We start from the raw sequence: 21,053 nt of genomic DNA, 5'->3' as shown, positions 1-21,053 counted from the left end.
AAGTCTGGTGGCCCTGAGCTTTGGTTTAATACTGATTTAATGGACCCAATAAAAATATTTAATATAAAGAGATTTGTATTTGCTATAATCTGCTACATTTAACTTGCACTTCAAGCTACCAGCAAGAAACTAAAAAGAAGTGCATGAATATATAGCACACTTGAGAAATTACCCATAATATTCAGGGTAGGGGTAAAATGTTATTGGAAGACAGTTGAAATAATGGGACAAGTCACCCAGTTGAGACCTAATCCAATTCCTAGGTAATTACAGAGCTGTATTATGTAAATAAGACAATAAATTACCGGGAAGGATGCCAAAACATGCTAAAACGTTTTAGGGTGTGTGATGTAGAAATGGGGAAAACTTTTTTTTTTTTAATTTTTATGTTCATCAACCAGGGGCGGCACGGTGGCTCGGTGGGTAGCACTGTCACCTCACAGCAAGAAGGTCCTGGGTTCAATCCCCAGGCGGGGCAGTCCGGGTCCTTTCTGTGCGGAGTTTGCATGTTCTCCCCATTAATGAGCACTAATTAAAAGAAGTAAGTAAGTAAGTAAAGTTTATTTATATAGCGCTTTTCTAGGACCAAGCCACAAAGTGCTTTACAATGCGGTCAAGTATAATACAATAAAAACACAAAAATGTATAATCATAAAAGCTACACAGTGACATAAAAACATTAATACAATAGCACAAATAAAAATTATAAATGCACTTTAACTACACATACATACATACAGTGTATCACAAAAGTGAGTACACCCCTCACATTTCTGCAGATATTTAAGTATATCTTTTCATGGGACAACACTGACAAAATGACACTTTGACACAATGAAAAGTAGTCTGTGTGCAGCTTATATAACAGTGTAAATTTATTCCTCCCTCAAAATAACTCAATATACAGCCATTAATGTCTAAACCACCGGCAACAAAAGTGAGTACACCCCTTAGTGAAAGTTCCTGAAGTGTCAATATTTTGTGTGGCCACCATTATTTCCCAGAACTGCCTTAACTCTCCTGGGCATGGAGTGTACCAGAGCTTCACAGGTTGCCACTGGAATGCTTATCCACTCCTCCATGACGACATCACGGAGCTGGCGGATATTCAAGACTTTGTGCTCCTCCACCTTCCGCTTGAGGATGCCCCAAAGATGTTCTATTGGGTTTAGGTCTGGAGACATGCTTGGCCAGTCCATCACCTTTACCCTCAGCCTCTTCAATAAAGCAGTGGTCGTCTTAGAGGTGTGTTTGGGGTCATTATCATGCTGGAACACTGCCCTGCGACCCAGTTTCCGGAGGGAGGGGATCATGCTCTGCTTCAGTATTTCACAGTACATATTGGAGTTCATGTGTCCCTCAATGAAATGTAACTCCCCAACACCTGCTGCACTCATGCAGCCCCAGACCATGGCATTCCCACCACCATGCTTGACTGTAGGCATGACACACTTATCTTTGTACTCCTCACCTGATTGCTGCCACACATGCTTGAGACCATCTGAACCAAACAAATTAATCTTGGTCTCATCAGACCATAGGACATGGTTCCAGTAATCCATGTCCTTTGTTGACATGTCTTCAGCAAACTGTTTGCGGGCTTTCTTGTGTAGAGACTTCAGAAGAGGCTTCCTTCTGGGGTGACAGCCATGCAGACCGATTTGATGTAGTGTGCGGCGTATGGTCTGAGCACTGACAGGCTGACCCCCCACCTTTTCAATCTCTGCAGCAATGCTGACAGCACTCCTGCGCCTATCTTTCAAAGACAGCAGTTGGCTGTGACGCTGAGCACGTGCACTCAGCTTCTTTGGACGACCAACGCGAGGTCTGTTCTGAGTGGACCCTGCTCTTTTAAAACGCTGGATGATCTTGGCCACTGTGCTGCAGCTCAGTTTCAGGGTGTTGGCAATCTTCTTGTAGCCTTGGCCATCTTCATGTAGCGCAACAATTCGTCTTTTAAGATCCTCAGAGAGTTCTTTGCCATGAGGTGCCATGTTGGAACTTTCAGTGACCAGTATGAGAGAGTGTGAGAGCTGTACTACTAATTTGAACACACCTGCTCCCTATGCACACCTGAGACCTAGTAACACTAACAAATCCCATGACATTTTGGAGGGAAAATGACAAGCAGTGCTCAATTTGGACATTTAGGGGTGTAGTCTCTTAGGGGTGTACTCACTTTTGTTGCCGGTGGTTTAGACATTAATGGCTGTATATTGAGTTATTTTGAGGGAAGAATAAATTTACACTGTTATATAAGCTGCACACAGACTACTTTTCATTGTGTCAAAGTGTCATTTTGTCAGTGTTGTCCCATGAAAAGATATACTTAAATATCTGCAGAAATGTGAGGGGTGTACTCACTTTTGTGATACACTGTATATATACACACATATACATACACAAACATACACATACACTTTACCAAAAGAACGTCAGCCCCATTGCTTAAGATCACTACTCTGAAATGCTAATAGATAGATAGATAGATGATAGATAGATAGATACTTTATTGATCCCGAAGGAAATTAAAGCCCCAGTAGCATAATACAACAAATAATTAACAGTACAAAACAAAACAAAAGCAAACAGAAAAGTAAAAATAGAACAGAGTCTTTCTTGTGATTAACATAAAATGAATAACTGGTAACTGTAATGATGCATGAGGTATATTGCTAGTGTAAAAATTGAATAGTGATTAAATTATTAAATTATTAAATAGTAAAGTGACATGTGACAATATTGCACAATGAGGCCAATATAGCCAAATATATACATACACATATACACCCATATACATACATATTCACACATGCAAATACATACACATATATACTCATGTACACATATGCAAATACCTACACACACATATACATACATATATATATATATACACCTGCACATGCACACAAGTGCATACAAGTGCATACGAGTACGTACACACATGGCTACACTAGAAACCCTCAGTCTTTAGCTACAGTCAGCCGTCCCTACCTGGTGGAGTTGTAGAGCCTAATGGCTCTGGGTACGAATGACTTTCTAAGCCTTTCCGTGGAGCAGCTCTGAGACAGCAGCCTGTCACTAAACATGCTCCTCTGTTTAATAATCACTGTATACAGTGGGTGACTGACATTGTCCATGATAGAATAGAGTTTACACAGTGTCCTCTTTTCTGCCACTGTTACCAGTGGTTCCAGTTCAATGCCTACCACTGCACCAGCTCGTCTAATCAGTTTGTCCAGTCTTGCTTCGTCTTTCTTTTTAATGCTGCCACCCCAGCACAGCACCGCATAAAAAAGAACACTGGCTACAACAGATTGGTAGAACATATTCAGGAGTTTGTTGCATACATTAAAGGACCTTAACCTTCTAAGAAAATAGAGCCGGCTCTAATGAATAAAAATGTGTCTTAAGACATTTCTTGAAGGTTAATGTAGACTCAGAGAGTCTGATATCGAGTGGGAGACTATTCCATAATTTAGGAGCCTGGACAGAAAAAGCACAGTCCCCTTTCCGCCTCTGTTTGGTACGGGGCACAACCAGAACCAGCAATTCACAAATATAATCAGGTGCTTCCCCATGTAGAGCCTTAAAGGTAAGAACTAAAATTTTAAAATCTATCCTAAATTTTACTGGCAACCAATGAAGTGAGGCCAGCACTGGACAGATGTGGTCTCTACGTCTAGTTTTTGTTAAAAGCCGAGCAGCTGCATTCTGAACCATCTGGAGTCTTGACACAGCTCCTTGACTGAGGCAAGTATACAAAGCATTGCAGTAATCCAGTCGAGATGAAATAAAAACATGGATGATTTTCTCTAAGTCTTGAGAAGACAAAACCTGTCTAAGCTTTGCAATATTTCTTAGCTGAAGGAAGCAAGACTGAACAAGCTTATTTATATGGCCAGAAAATTGCAAGTGAGAATCAAACACAATACCCACATTTCTTGGGGAAGTGTTAATTCTTGAAACGAGAGAACCAAGGGCCATCTCCAAATCTCTGGGTATGTTGTCTAGACCAACAACTAGAACTTCGGTTTTGTCCTCATTTAATTTAAGAAAATTATAATTCATCCAATTCTTGATAGCTGCAATGCACTCAGTTAGATTGCCTAATCCACTGAATTCATTTCGTTTAACAGAGAGGTACAGTTGCATATCGTCTGCATAAAAATGAAAAGAAATATTAAAACGTCTAATTAAATGACCCAGGGGGAGCATATATAATAAGAATAAAACAGGGCCAAGAATAGAACCCTGAGGTACCCCACAGGTAAAATCAGCCTTCAAGGACATCTTATCTCCAATGGAAACAGAACATTTCCTATTGGATAAAAATGACCGAAACCAATCCAGTGCTGATCCTGATATGCCAACCCATTCACTGAGCCTGTTTATTAGGATATCATGATCTACTGTATCAAAGGCTGCACTAAGATCAAGTAAAACCAACACTGTTATTTCCCCTGAATCTGAGTGCATTAAAATATCATTTAAGATTCTCACCAGTGCAGTTTCTGTGCTGTGCTTTTTTCGAAAACCAGACTGAAATTTTTCAAAGCACCGGTGCAGTGCTGAGCCATTGATCATAGTCAGTCAGTAAGGTGGTCGGCCAGTGTGCGTTCTTCCTTAATAATGAAACATAATAGATCTCTTATGGCTATTCTAGCCATACAAAGCACTGTAAACACTGCTGCCTGCTTCCACTTTTTTGGAAGCTATTTTAAAGCCATCAAATCTTTTGGCTAAATTTGTTCAACAAACTGACTTAGAGTGGCATTTTCTTCTACTTCTTCTACTGGCTTTTTCCCTTGGTTTTCTCACTGGAAAGAAGTACTGGGGCATTGACTGCATGATAATTGACTGATGGATTGAGTTGCTTCAACCTAGCAGTAAGGAATTAGGCAAGAGTAGATCAGCATGGGAAAGAGTCGACTCCATGAATGAGTCAGTCCAACATTTGAGTTCTTACTTTGTCAAGCTCCATAGCTGAGCATGAAATCTAGCTTCGGTGGTATTTATATATACACCAATCAGCCATAACATTAAAACCACCTCCTTGTTTCTACACACATTGTCCATTTTATCAGCTCCACTTACCATATAGGAGCACTTTGTAGTTCTACAATTACTGACTGTAGTCCATCTGTTTCTCTGCATGCTTTGTTAGCCCCCTTTTATGCTGTTCTTCAATGGTCAGGACCCCCACAGGACCACTACAGAGCAGGTATTATTTGGGTGGTGGATCATTCTCAGCACTGCAGTGACACTGACATGGTGGTGTTGTGTTAGTGTGTGTTGTGCTGGTATGAGTGGATAAGACACAGCAGCACTGATGGAGTTTTTAAACACCTCACTGTCACTGCTGGACTGAGAATAGTCCACCAACCAAAAATATATCCAGCCAACTGCGCCCCGTGGGCAGCATCCTGTGACCACTGATGAAGGTCTCGAAGATGACCAACTCAAACAGCAGCAATAGATGAGCGATCGTCTCTGACTTTACATCTACAAGGTGGACCAACTAGGTAGTGTCTACTAGAGTGGACAGTGAGTGGACATAGTATTTAAAAACTCCAGCAGCGCTGCTGTGTCTGATCCACTCATACCAGCACAACACACACTAACACACCACCATCATGTCAGTGTCACTGCAGTGCTGAGAATGATCCACCACCTAAATAATGCCTGCTCTGTGGTGGTCCTGTGGGGGCCCTGACCCTGACAGAGAACAGGGTGAAAGTAGGTTTTAAAGGTATGCAGAGAAACAGATGGACTACAGTCAGTAATTGTAAAACTACAAATTGCTCCTATATGGTAAGTGGAGCTGATAAAATGGACAGTGAGTGTAGAAACAAGGAGGTGGCTGATCAGTGTATATTCTTCCTTCCATCCTTTCTTGATCATAATTCTGGGACCAGAATCAGTTTGGTGGAGAACACTTATATTTACTTACCACAAAAAGGCTGAATGTTAAATGTTTATTGTAGTGCAAAACATCTGTGTCACTAAAGAAGCTAAAAGGAAATTACATATAAATTCAGAGCAGCACCAGGGTTAATGGGAAACGTAACCCGAAATGTCTGTGCCGTTACCTCATTACGATTCCAAATTATTTACACTCTTATTACATACGGTAAAATACTGTAGATGCTATAAAACATCAATTTTAAATAATATGGCAATATACACTACTATGTATGGATAAAACAATGGACATCCAATTCCAAATCCATGGGTATTAATATGAAGTCCCCATCACCTGTGGACATAATAGCCCCCATACTTATGAATCTATGGGAATTTGCACCAAATCAGTCAAAAACAGCATTCGAAGACTCAGGCACGGATGTTAAATAAGAAGGTTTGGCTTGCAGTTAGCATTTAAATTTGCTAAATATTTTGTTCAATTGCCCGATTGCGTCATGCTTCCTCTCCACCAATGCCGATCCCCATTTTGATTCAGGAGAACGAAGCTAACCCACGCCCCCTCCGACACGTGGGCAGCAGCCGTATGCATTTTATCACCTACATTTTGACGAGTGCAATGTGGATCAGCACTGTGTACAGAAAGACACACCCTGACAGCACTCTTTTCCCATCTTTGTGCAGACGCCATCAATCAGCCAGCAGAGGTCGAAAATGCATTAGTTATGAGAGAGTCCCTATGAGAGAGTCCAATCGTTGTTCACGTGGCCGCTCAGCAGGCAGGCAGAGCTGAGATTCGATACAATGTATTCGAGATCCCAGCTCTGGTGTTCAGCGTGTGTTTTACCACTGCACCACCTGAGTGGCTAAATGTGTTTAACAGGCTCTGTGCAGGCCACTGAAATTCTTTAACACCAAACTATTCAAACAATGTCTTTACGGACCTTGCTTTGTGCACAGAAAATACATTAATGCTGGAGGACGAAAGAGTCTATTCCAAATTCCTGATTATTTTTTACACCTGTTAGCAATGAGGGTGGCTGAAACACCTAAACGTAATAATTAGGATGGGTGTCCACATACTTTTGGCTATATCGTGCATGTAGTGCAGGTATATAAGACTACATGAAGAGTATATAATGTAATAAATGTCATCCCCTATTACCCCTATTAAGTCATCCAGGCCCACCAGTGTTCACCCTGATACAGGCCAGGCTAATAAGATCTTCAAAACGCATTTTCCTTGTGGGTGGGTCAAATTCGAATTCAATTTAATTTCTATTAGTAAAGTCTTAATACTGCATTATTTTTTGGAGCAGCCGAAAGAAGAAGACCGTAAAATCACATTGCTGTTCTACATTTGTGCTATATAAAAAAAAATACAGGTTCTGTAATCTTTTACTGCTTTACACAATACAAAAAATATAAATAAGGATTAATTTCATTACATTCATTACTTTTTATCCTGGTCAGGGTTGCGGCAAATCCGAATTCACCGGGAAACACAAGTAATCAGTAAAACATCTTTTTTATTGTGGCATTTGGCAGACATATTCATTTAAGGTGACATTTAAAGTAAGCGGATGCAGGACAAGACCTAACTTAGGAGCACAACAGTAGAAGCTAATAATAGTATAACAATAATAATTTATCCTAATAAATGATTTCCAGGGTCCAAGCACAAATTAGCCCAATGTGTTCCAATACGCAGGAATGAGAGCATTCCTAAAGAAGGATACGATGCAAAAGGTGGGTGGAGCTCTATGGTTCTTGAGGCTTTTTTGTATGGTGTGAGACTAGTAATCAAGAGACAAAAACAATTTTGTATCTATGTCATACGGGGTAGGAGATATAGACCTCAAAGTTACATGCTAAGATATGGAACCACCATCAGGTCAACTGGTCTGAGCTCGAATGCCTGGGTAGCAGGGACTATTACCTGTTGACCAAGTCCCACATATGTAAGACTTATGGTTTGGTCTGTGTGTTTCGATTTATCGAAGAAGAAGAACAAAAACAAATGGGATTTCATACCCAGCCACTTGTGTCTACAAGAAAAAAGCCTAAAACAACATCAGTGACTAATTACTTTCTTGTATAAATATCTGCTAGCACAAGACTTTGGAACAAAACCAGACAGCAACATCAAACACTAGGGTTTAACACCTGATCAACCCCAATAAAATCTTTTCTAACTAAATCTTGTCTTTGCCAACCCTCAGGTACTCAAATGCTGTGAGTTGGTGAATATTAGAAGTACAGCTTCACATTGGTGTAAAAAGCCTTATGGAGCATCAATAAAGTAAACAGCAAGATCAGACAGCATAGAGACTGAACAGGAATGGCACTCATCCAATCAACCCCAGCAACACCAGCCCTCAGTTGGCATGATTTGTTTTGGATAGATTATGGGTTCAGTTAGGGCTCAGCAGCCTGGCAGGCAGCAGAGACAAAAAGATAGTGGATAGTGACAGCAAGGTGGAGAAAAAAGACAAGAGAAGAACTTACCCCAGGCAGAGTCTTCTGCTCATGAAGAGCACTCTGAGCCTTCAGTGCAGACTCCCTGGCACAGTATGTTAGAAAGGCACATCCTGCAAACACACGAACACACACAAACATACAATCAAGCGGCAAGTCGATGCAGGATGTACTTTATCATTCTGAAATGCTTTAGCTCAGAATCCCTGAGGGTAATCAAAGGGGGAAAAATTGAATCCAAATGTGACTTTTCTTCCTTGCAGTCACATAAGTTTTTTCTATATTAAATACTACATTGCCTTACATTGCATTTCATTACAGTGCTTTTAGAAAACAGCTTATCCATTAGTTCCAACAGTTCAAAAATAATATAATGGACCAGTTAATCAAAATAACTTGTTTCACTTGCAGCACATATTGCTCGACCTCTCAAGAAGAATGTGACATTAGTTTAGAAAATTCTGAACTTGTTGTTTGTTCCCTTTTATCCAATATTTTGGTGGTCTGGAAGACTTTTAAGAATCAGCCTTTGTTCTCTTCAACCGCACAATAATCACCACTGCAATCATACACACTTATGCAATGGGGTTGATGTGGGCAGAATTATACCCCCAATAGGATGCCAATTCATCATCACACATCATCACACACCTACATACTCTCTCACACCTAGGGCCAACGATGCAGTTGGGGATGGCCAATGCCCTGCAATGATGGACTGGTGCACTATCCTGGGTATTCCTGCATTTCACCCAGCATTCCCCAGAGGAACCAGACCTGCCCTGACTTTGACCAGTATAAACAATTTGAAAATTGGGTGCTCAATTGCTGTGAGTTGGTGAATATTAGAAGTACAGCTTCACATCGGTGTAAAAAGCCTTATGGAGCATCAATAAAGTAAACAGCAAGATCAGACAGCATAGAGACTGAACAGGAATGGCACTCATCCAATCAACCCCAGCAACACCAGCCCTCAGTTGGCATGATTTGTTTTGGGTTGATGTGGGCAGAATTATACCCCAATAGGATGCCAATTCATCATCACACATCATCACACACCTACATACTCTCTCACACCTAGGGCCAACGATGCAGTTGGGGATGGCCAATGCCCTGCAATGGACTGGTGCACTATCCTGGGTATTCCTGCATTTCACCCAGAGTTCCCCAGAGGAACCAGACCTGCCCTGACTTTGACCAGTATAAACAATTTGAAAATTAAATAATAATAATAATAATAATAACACAATTATTATTATTATAATTGTTGTTGTTTTGTTGTTGTTAATCAGTATGATCATTATTATTATTATTATTAGTAGTAGTAGTAGTAGTAGTAGTAGTGGTGGTAGGAGTAGTACCGTGTACTATAATTGTTTTTTTATAATTGTGTATTATTATTATTACAAGTAAATTAAAGAAAGATAAAAAAACAGATTTATTACAATATTTGCAATATTAAGCGTATTTACCTGTGGATCATTAGTTGGTCTGGTGGTTACTTATATAAACTTAACACGGTCTCAAATGCTTCCATATTATATCGGCTTTTGGTGTGTGACCTTGTGCTAACAGAATAATAATAACTTTTGGCTTGAAGGTCCTGGGTTCGATCCCCAGGTTGGGCGGTCCAGGTCCTTTCTGTGTGGAGTTTGCATGTTCTCCCCATGTCTGCGTGGGTTTCCTCTGGGTGCTTCGGTTTCCTTCCACAGTCCGAAGACATGTAAGTGAGGTGAATTGGAGATACTAAATTGTCCATGACTGTGTTCGATATAGACTAGAGAAGTGATGAATCTTGTGTAATGAGTAACTACCATTCCTGTTATGAATGTAAGTGTAAAACATGACGTTACAATCTTAATAAACAAACAAACATTTTTTTAAATACTCCACTTGACATTTAAATAGTTCTGCTGATGCACTATAATAAAAATACACAATATTGATTTATAAAAATGCAAAATAGATACAGTTCCATTAGTGGTCTCAGACTTTTGACCCACTGCAACCCACTGCATATAGCTACTAACAAACAGTTCCCGAGTGCAAACAATGCAAATGAACTGTTCATTGTTACTCACAGTCATGTAAGAAAGAAAAACCTGGACAGTTGTAGGTGGACAACCCAGCATGGGGTGACCTCTTTAGGAAAGCTATTTCTGCTGGGTTCAGCATTATTTCCTAGTTGCTATGAGGTTTTCTCAAAGGACCACAGGTAGCAAAGGCACCCATCAGTCCTAAAACAAAACCCTAATCTGGGACGTTAGCCAGCAGAGTGTCCTTATACAGTACAACTATGTATCAGCATTATCAATGTCAAACTCGATCAAGTACATACCGCATGCAGTCAAAGGTTCTGTACAACTAAAGATCATCTCTGTATAAGCATTCAGGAATTTTATTTGATTCAGAGCTACATAAATGCATGGTGACAAAGTGGGTAGCACTGTCGCCTCACAGCAAGAAGGCCCTGGGTTCGATCCCCAGGTGGGGCGTTCTGGGTTATTTCTGTGTGGAGTTTGCATGTTCTTCCCGTGTCTGCGTGGGTTTCCTCCGGGTGCTCCGGTTTCCTCCCACAGTCCAAAGACATGCAAGTAAGGTGATTTGGAAATACAAAATTGTCCAGGACTGTGTTCGATATAACCTTGTGAACTGATGAATCTTGTGTAATGAGTAACTACCGTTCCTGTCATGAATGTAACCAAAGTCTAAAACATGACGTTAAAATCCTAATAAACAAACAAACAAACATAAATGCACGAAGCTATGAAGCTAAGCTATTTTCGTATGATTTGGTTTTCGTCAACTTTCGTAGGTTTTCTCTACCTTGAGTTTCGAACACTGACTCGGTTTTCGTTAAACCGTACCGATCGCATTCGGCAATTTCCCACGTGACTCGTGCGGCCATATCGGGGTATCTCTCTGCCTTCCTTGCCGCCTTCCATACGCCAACAGGACTCCTCAATAAAGGTAAATGTGATGTTAAATGTTCATGTATCCATTTCATTACTTATTTATAATCATTTGTCATTGTTTTCGGTATTTAAAACTACATTTATTCTCTATAAAATGTATTTTTTGTTAATATGTTTGCCTTTCAGGAACGCATCAATTGTATTTACTTTATTTCTTATGGGAATTATTGTTTCCACTGTAAAACAAAAACAGCCTTAAGATCCTTAAGATTACAAATCAGTCCTACTTCAAGTTTTTAAGCTCTGTAATCACAAGCTAAAAGTTCTGAAAATATTTTAATGAAAAACAAACAACAGCAAACTAAGCATTTTTAAAAATCAAACTATTTAACTGCCACTATTTAACATGCTCCTTGGTTAAATAGTAAGAGCAAAAAGTCAGGCATTTGAATTTTTTATTTTTTGGAAAGCTGCTTATTTGCATTTTGTGCACCAGTAATTGCTGCAACACAACAAACGTCTTCCTGAACCGAGCTGAATTCATTTACATCCTAATAAAGCCTAATTACAATTAAATCTTGTAAAGATGATGTTTCACAAAAGGCAGATAGGCTAAAAGTTATAAAAATCAGTAAAGCTGCACCACAGTGCAAAGTGTTTGTACAACCTTTCTAATTATTAAGTTGAGGTGTGCAAAATATATACACTTACCATATAGAAGCACGTTGTAGTTCTACAATTACTGACTGTAGTACATCTATTTCTCTACATAATTTTTTTTAGCCTTCTTTCACCCTGTTCTTCAATGGTCAGGTATTATTTAGGTGGTGGATCATTCTCAGCACTGCAGTGACACTGACGTGGTGGTGGTGTGTTAGTGTGTGTTGTGCTGGTATGAGTGGATCAGACACAGCAGCGCTGCTGGAGTTTTTAAATACTGTGTCCACTCACTGTCCACTCTATTAGACGCTCCTACCTAGTTGGTCCACCTTGTAGATGTAAAGTCAGAGACGATCGCTCATCTATTGCTGCTGTTTGAGTTGGTCATCTTCTAGACCTTCATCAGTTTTTACAGGACGCTGCCAACAGGGCGCTGATAGCTGGATATATATTTCTGGGTGGACTATTCTCAGTCCAGCAGTGACATTGAGGTGTTTAAAAACTCCAGCAGCGCTGCTGTGTCTTATCCACTCATACCAGCACAACACACACTAACACACCACCGCCATGTCAGTGTCACCGCAGTACTGAGAATGATCCACCACCCAAATAATACCTGCTCTGTAGTGGTCCTGTGAGGGTCCTGACCATTGAAAAACAGATTGAAAGGGGGCTAACAAAGCATGCAGAGAAACAGATGGACTACAGTCAGTAATTGTAGAACTACAAAGTGCTTCTATACGGTAAGTGAAGCTGATAAAATCGACAGTGAGTGTAGAAACAAACAGGTGGTTTCAATGTTATGGCTGATCAGTGTATAAAAAAATAAAATAATTGTAAAGACAGTTTACCAATCGCTTTATTTTTTATTTGCTGTGTGTTTATGTGCGTTGGCCCTTTAAAGCCTGTTTTATTACACTAATTAAAAACTGATAGACTAATTAAAAAAATACGTTGTCACAAAATTCAACAGACTGGAGCTTTCTTCCTACAGCCTGGACGTTTCTTCATTGTAAAGAAGCAGCACCGTTGTGCCCTGCTGTAGTCACTCTTCCTAATGACAGACTCCCATTATTATTATTGTAACCGATCAGGGGTGAAGGGTGAGGGCTGTGGTCTTAAATAGTGGCAATAAATGATGTTCACCTTAACAACAAACTCGTAAACATAAACACACTTCAGGACTCCAAGTCCAAGTAAGGAGGACAGGCTACTACTGCTGATTTTGGTCATGTCCTGATGCCACTATTCTCCCCTTCAGCAGACAATACCTCCCACTAATGTCACCACCACAGCTGTCTGGCATAAGGCTCTGTTAATGTAAAAACTGCCCTTTCTAAATTCAGTGCCGTACAGTTGCGCTTTAGTGGGCACCCAGCCCTCGAGGGATCGCTCAAGACTCCTACACAACCAGCGACGGTGAAAAGAAATCAGAGCCATTCAGAGAGATGAAAGGTGCTAAGCAAAACTGAAAAAATTATATCTTAATACAATACAAATTATTTATTTGTTTACAAATCAATAAAAATCTGCTTCTAAATAAGTAGTAACACTTTGGAATATGGAACTCACAAAAAAGTGCATGTAAGTTTTCTGAGTTGGTTTTGCTCATAAAACCTCCGTTATGTGCAGTTGTAGCCTAGTGGTTAAGGTACTGGACTAGTAATTGAAAGGTCGCTGGTTCAAGCCTCACTTCGGCCAGGTTGTCACTATTGGGCCCTTGAGCAAGGCTCTTAACCCTCAATAGCATAGACAATATACTGTCACTGTACTGTAAGTCGCTTTGGATAAAAGCATCTGCTAAATGCCAAAAATGTAAATGTAATGTAAATGTGCAGGGGAGCACAAGCTGGTTCCCTGTCTTTACTGTGGTTTCCCCTTTCTATCCACTCTCTCCATCGCAGGTTGCGGATGAACTGTGTTTTTAATTTGTTACTTTGTTTCTAATAATTTGGCCACCTCTTATGTGCAATCCCCCCTTTTTGTTAGTGACTTTTTACCCTTATTATTATTCTACCTTGATAAAATATTTGTTAATGGGTTCTATTTCCTATCTTGCAGGTTTTTGGGATCATACCTCATTCTCTCTCTAGCAAGGCGTGTCCAGCCTAGTTATAACTTAAATTTATAAATAAAATCTAATTCAGAATTTGACACTTGCAACACTAAATTGCAACAGAAACATGTTTACCTCTGTGTTCCATCATCTTTCATATTAATGAGACTTTTTAATGATTTGGGAACTTGGAACACTAATTGTTGAGGTTTTGAAAGCCGTATTTTTGGCCATTCATGCTTCATATAAGACTTCTGCTCAACAGTCATGTTCATTGTTCTTGGAGAAAGATCAGGACTGCAGGTAAGCCAGTCAAGCACATGAACTCTGTGTCTACAAAACCACATTGTTCTAACACATGCAGCCGACCAGACGATACACCGATCAGCCATAACATTAAAACCACCTCCTTGTTTCTACATTCATTGTCCATTTTATCAGCTCCACTTACCATATAGAAGCACTTTGTAGTTCTACAATTACTGACTGTAGTCCATCTGTTTCTCTACATACCCTTTTTAACATGCTTTCACCCTGTTCTTTAATGGTCAGGACCACCACAGAGTAGGTATTTTTTAGGTGGTGGATCATTCTCAGCACTGCAGTGAAAATAACATGGTGGTGGTGTGTTAGTGTGTGTTGTGCCGGTATGAGTGGATCAGATACCGTTTTTAAATACCGTGTCCACTCACTGTCCACTCTATTAGACACTCCTACCTAGTTGGTCCACCTTGTAGATGTAAAGTCAGAGACGATCGCTCATCTATTGCTGCTGTTTGAGTTGGCCATCTTCCAGTTCTTCATCAGTGGTCACAGGACGCTGCCCACAGGGCGCTGTTGGCTGGATGTTTTTGGTTGGCGGACTATTCTCAGTCCAGCAGTGACAGTGAGGTGTTTAAAAACTCCAACAGCGCTGCTGTGTCTGATCCACTAACACCATGTCAGTGTCGCTGCAGTGCTGAGAATGATCCACCACCCAAATAATACCTACTCTGTAGTGGTCCTGTGGGGGTCCTGACCATTGAAGAACAGCATGAAAGGGGACTATGCCGAGAAAATCATGAAGAGAAACAGATGGACTACAGTCAGTATTTGCAGAACTAAGTGCTTCTATATGTGTGTGTAGAAACAAGGAGGTGGTCATCATGTTATGCCTCATCGGTGTATACAGTATCTCTCTAAAATCCTAAAAATAAGTTGAAATGTGGATTCACTTGACCATCATCAAAGTTTCTACTGTGTTCTGTTCTATGTAAGATAAACTTGGGCCCAGAGAACAGAGAGAGGACTGGGTCACAGTATACCTAGCAGAAACTAAATTAGTAATTTACATTTAGTTGCCTAAAAATAACAGACTGTATTGGGCTCCAATAATGCCACAAACAAAGAGAAAAGTTTTGGCAAATGCATAATGCACCTGGTTTTATTTATAAATTTTTTTTATTTCACACATTGAAAGTAAAGAAGCTTTCAAAAGTTCTAAGCAACTTAAATATAATAAAGGTCAGAGCTTGAATCAAATCCTCAAATCATTCCTGGCACATAAGATTTCACACTGTGCTCGCAGACTAATTATAAAGTGTTACGATAGATGCCAGCAGTCACTCAAAATGATTTGCAGGATGGTGTGAAAGTATCAAAAGTGAAGTAAAAACTAAAACACCTTACCGGATTATCTCTGCTTTTATGCAAAACTTCCCATAACTAAAAAAAATTAAATTGAGATCTATTGTTTTTGTTTGAACGTTTATTTTAGCTGGTTATTGGAGTCCTTCTACAACAGACTTGTTAAACTTTGTCTTTTTTGTCTTTTTTTTTTAACCAAGATTTGTGCACAGTCATGCTGGAATGGGAAACAGCCTTTCTTAAACTGTTGCCACAAAATTGGAACCATGTAATTTATTTTACATAATTGCTTTTACTCCCCCTGTTAGCAATGGATGTGGCTGAAACACCTATAATCAATCATTTGGATGGGTGTCCAAGTATTATGACTGTTACCATAAAGTGGGCATTGTAATATCTGGTTCTTAATATTTGTAAATGTGAGTGGGTTTTATACTAACTACAGTAGAGCAAGAGGATGGCACATTGTATTGATGATGCCTTACAATTACAGTGAGCTTGACAGACTGTGTTGTTTGGTATGTTCTCCCTATTACCACTTTTTTTCCCAAGTAATCCAGTTAACCTACACAACTGTGGGTGGATTGTTTATTTTAAATTGATTGATCCACTAGATGTGAGTGTGGCTGATTTAGAGCATATGATGGCATATATCCTAAGCTGGACTAATCTGTACTAGTTGTATTTAAGCCTTGCACCCAAGTCGAAGAAAAGCAGTCACTGAAAATAAATATGAAGTACAGCCTGTGCATAAAGCTCACTAGCACATATTTCCTCGTAGCTGGATTTGTAATGTGTGTAATAATGACTTTTTAAGTTTTTTTTGTCACAAATGTTAGACTCAAAGGCGAGTTACAGAGTGCAGATTACACATTTTTCTTGAGCATATTTGTTATTAAAATGAGTCCTTTTAGAACAATTGTACCTAAAACAGTAAGAACAAAATCTTCTTTGACGATTTGTTTAAAAAAAATCAATGTCTCTGCACCTATATTTAGATTTGTTATTAGCATTGTCATTATCATTTGACTAAAGTACTTAACATTTGCCAAATCCCATCCAGGGTGGCATGCTGGTGCAGCTGCTAGAGTGGGTTCTGCACAGCAACATAGGTTCTGGCAAACTGGGTTCAATTTTCACCTCTGGTCACTATTTTAAGTTTTGCATGCTGTCAAAATATGTGCAGAGATTTGCTCTCACCTCATCAAACGATGCACAACGGCTTGTATTGGTTTGTCTAAATTATAAGTAAATGTGTGTGTGTGTGTGTATGTTGATCTGTAATGAATTGGCATCCTGTTCAGAGTGCATTCCTGCCTTCGTCTAGTGTTTCGGGTTAGTGCCGAGCACTCGCTTCTTGTGACCCTGTACAAGAAGCAGTTTGAAAAAAAAAAAGAATATTTAACTCACTATACTGTAGATTTGTAAATCTAGGGGAATGTAAAAGTAAACAAAATTAATTATTAATTATTATTAATTTGTTTTCAGTAAGCACTTTATGCTCTTTAAAGGATCTAATTAATTTATTCACTACCTTTTTTTTTCAAAAATTTATTTATTTATTCATTTATTTATTATTTATTAGGATTTAAAGTCATGTTTTACACAATTTAGTTACATTCATGACAGGAACAGTAGTTACTAGTTACACAAGATTAATCTGTCCACAAGTTCAATGTCAAGCACTGGGTTCGATCCCCAGGTGGGGCGGCCCGGACCCTTTCTGTGTGGAGTTTGCATGTTCTCTCTCTTTTCTTTTTGCACCTCGAGAAAATTAAATTTAGTTTGAGGGGTTCAACAGACAACTTTTATAGGTGCTGATCACCATTTATTACGTTCTTCAAATCTCTTCCACTGCTTCCTGCAAAGGACTTGAGTAACCTTACTTCTTAACTAACACCCCCAGCCCCCCCCCCCCCCCCCCCCCAACACACACACACTTTTTTCTCCTCTCTCTATAGTTTGTATGTTTTTATTGTTTTTATTATTATTTAATGTTTGTATGTTTTATTGTATTGTTTAGGTTAGTTGGATTACATTTTGTAAAGCATTTAAAAAGCAATAAAATAATTACAAAAATTATAATAATTTCTCCTAGATTTTTTAAAATTGTGGTTATTACAGTATTGTTTTATGATTATTATTATTTTATTTATTTATTTAGTTTGTTAGTTCGCTAGTTAGTCGTCCTGTTTACCCTACAGATGAGGGTTGTTTATTTAGGGTTGGGGCTGTAGTAGCTGTTCACGTGGATGTGGGAAGGAGGGATGACTGTGAGAGTGTATGGGCACGTGTTATTAGCCCCACACACACACACACACACACACACACACATTCACATGCATTTCTAACACATACAGTTACACACACACATACACAATAACACATGCGTTTCTAACATTTACACACACACACTCACACAGAGCAGATTTATTCTCACAGATCTGTGTCCTCTATAAAACCAGCTTGTTGAGAGGGGGTGTAACCGACCTTTATGCATCCCGGTGAAGCGGTCTTTCAGCACGGTGAGTTCGTAGATCTTGCCGAATTCCTCAAATAGCGGCTTGAGGTCTTTCTCCTCCAGGTTCCGTGGGATCTGACCCACGAACAGCTTGATGGCGTCGTGGTCCTTCATGGGAATGGAGCTCTGTCCGAGCGCGAGTCCGTTCATTCTGCCGGAGCTGTTCACGGTGCTGAAGCCATTCTCCTGCTGCACTCCGCCCGCCGCCACTGTAGCCATCTTTCTCTCTCACTCTCTCAATCACTCACTCACTCTCTCACTCATTCACTCACTCTCACACTCACTCTCTCTTTTTCCCTTTTTTCTCAGTCACTCTTTTCCCCACCCTCTTTTTCCACACACACGCGCTACCACTCTTCCTATCTCACTAATATAAACTGCGCTACTGCTCGCTTGTTTCTCCTCTTTTCTCCGCTTTCTCTCTCTCTTTTCTCTTTCTCCTGCCTCTCTCCTCTTACTTTTCTCCTTTTTTGTTTGTTTTTCTCTTTATTTTCATCGCGCGCGTTTTCACCTCGTTTCTTTCTCCATCTGTCAGTTGCCACTCTGCCACGTGACGTAATTCTCCGTAGGTTCTGGTCCAGACTCCACCCACCGGAGTCTCGAGTTTGCATATCGAGCCCTGATCGGCCAATCAGAATGCAGCGCGAGAGAAGCCCCGCGGGGTGCTGCGAGAATCCAAACATTTGTGTAAAACAGCTCGAGACGTCGCGAGGAGAAAGCACAGCGGGGCACGCGCGTCACGTACACAATGTTCAAAAATAAACATGACAAACCTTTACTTTATTTAAGAAATGTATTTAGAATGAGAGCTTTTCTCTCTGTTAGAGAGGCAGGATACAGAATCAGAGGAAAAGATAATACATATGTCCAGTCAAACAATACAAGTCATTTCAATATCGTTCTGTTATTTTTTCTTATTTACTACATATTATATTTATTTCTATTTTTATAAATATGTCTTGTACATATTCTATTTCTTTATTCCCTTTTGTTTTTAGCTTTCATTTCGTGCCTATGCCTAGAACCATATATTAAAGTTTAATTTCTGTCTTTTAACCTTTCCCCATTATTATTATTATTATTATTATTATTATTATTATTATTATTATTATTATATTTTATTATTATTATTATATTATTTTATTATTGTTGTCGTTATTTGTATTCGTTATTTCGTTTAGTCGTTATTTTTATTATTCCTTTTGTATTATTATTGTTGTTATTATTATTATCATTCTTAGTGTTTTTATTATTAATATTATTGTTTTTATTAATAATATTATTTTATTACTGTTGTTTTTATTACTATTATTGTTTTATGATTATTTTTATTTGATTATTATTATTATTTTTTATTATTATTGTTTTTATTATTATTATATTATTACTGTTGTTGTTTTTATTATTATTATTATTATCGTCAGTACTCACAGCCTGTGTGAGTGTGTGTGTGTGTGTGTGTGTGTGTGTGTGTTTATCTCGGTTTACTTTTCTTTTACTTTTTAACTGTTTTCCTTTTTTTTCAGATTTTTCTTGCTTGTTTCATTTCACTCGTTCACTCACTCACTTATTCACTTACTCACTCATTCACTCGTTCACTCATTCACTCGTTCACTCACTCGTTCACTCACTTATTCACTCACTCATTCACTCACTCGTTCACTCACTCGTTCACTCACTCACTCACTCACTCTTTCACTCACTCACTTATTCACTTATTCACTTACTCATTTACTCACTCAATCACTCACTCGTTCACTCACTCACTCACTCATCCACTCATTCACTCACTCGTTCAAAATACACTCACATGTATGTGACAAATAAACCTTGATTTGACTTACTCACTCATTCACTTATTCACTCATTCACTCACTTACATACTCGTTCGCTCACTCACTCACGTGCCCAATCTCTACCATATGCTACACGCACTACTAATTTACCTCAATGTTTCTACTTATTTGTCACTTTTTTCCTCTCTGCTCTCTCTCGTCTCTTACTAATTTCTCTTATTTCTCTTTATTTTTGTTGGACAGTTGCCATTTTTACGCAATTCGTCGTGAGTTCTTGTCGATACCCCGCATAGTAGTGTCCCAAATTTGCATATGGAGCACAGGATCAGCCAATCAGAAGACAGCGCAAGTTCGAACTCGCGCGTGCAGTGACAATCCAAACATTTGTGTAACGCAGCTCGTGACGTCGCGAGGATAAAACACAGCGGGGCACGCGCGTCAGGTGCACAGTGTTCAAAAATAAACATGACAAACCGTTCATTAATAAAAAGATGGAAAGACAGCACGAGTTAAAAATAGGCTAATAATCATACTAACGCTACTACTGCTTCTACTACTGTTACTACTACTACTAATAATATGAATAATAAGAAGAAGAAGTACAACCAATAGTTTATTTTTCATTCATTCATTTATTCATTGTTTTTCCACCGATCTATTCTATTCACTGTTGTGGTGGGTACAATTCACTGCGGGCGAAAGGCATAAAACACACACCCACAGGAAACTGAGCTCCCGGAGGAAACCCACGTGGACACAGGGAGAACATGCAAACTTCACACAGAAAAGACCCGCACCGCTCCACCGGAGAATCAAACCTAGAACAGCTCGTTCCTTAGGGCGATCGGGCGACGCACCACCAAAGGGCTAAAGGGAAGAAATTTTTCTATCACAGCTGTAACTGTTCTGGAGTTAGTCTTGCCTCGGAATATCGTAGTCCAATCAGCGTCGAGTTGTGTTCCGTACAGTACCGCCCCTTTCGGGGTGACGTCAGCCTAACTGAAAATCGCCCCGGATTCCTCTCATAGACTCTCATGTTCGAACTGTAGGCACTGCAATACATTCTGAATGGCTTC

At 39.4% G+C, this 21,053-nt stretch overlaps 1 protein-coding gene across 8 annotated transcripts in view; it reads right to left on the bottom strand.

The window, feature by feature from the left end:
* celf6 (CUGBP Elav-like family member 6) overlaps positions 1-18,709 on the bottom strand; it is a 237,279-nt gene extending 218,570 nt beyond the window's left edge. For all 8 annotated transcript variants that reach the window (XM_063005170.1, XM_063005176.1, XM_063005175.1 and 5 more), the window contains exons 1-2: positions 18,151-18,709; positions 8,434-8,516 (exon numbers count right to left, since the gene is read on the bottom strand). In XM_063005170.1, coding sequence (XP_062861240.1) covers positions 8,434-8,516; positions 18,151-18,400 — 333 coding nt within the window. In that variant the 5' untranslated portion in view covers positions 18,401-18,709. The remainder of the gene's footprint in view (positions 1-8,433; positions 8,517-18,150) is intronic.
* Positions 18,710-21,053: the final 2,344 nt, after the last annotated feature.

The sequence above is a fragment of the Trichomycterus rosablanca genome, chromosome 11 (assembly GCF_030014385.1).
Source record: "Trichomycterus rosablanca isolate fTriRos1 chromosome 11, fTriRos1.hap1, whole genome shotgun sequence".
NCBI classification, from domain to species: Eukaryota; Metazoa; Chordata; class Actinopteri; order Siluriformes; family Trichomycteridae; genus Trichomycterus; species Trichomycterus rosablanca.
The sequence above is the reverse complement of the archived record's forward strand: the minus strand, read 5'-3'. Positions and strand labels throughout refer to the sequence as shown.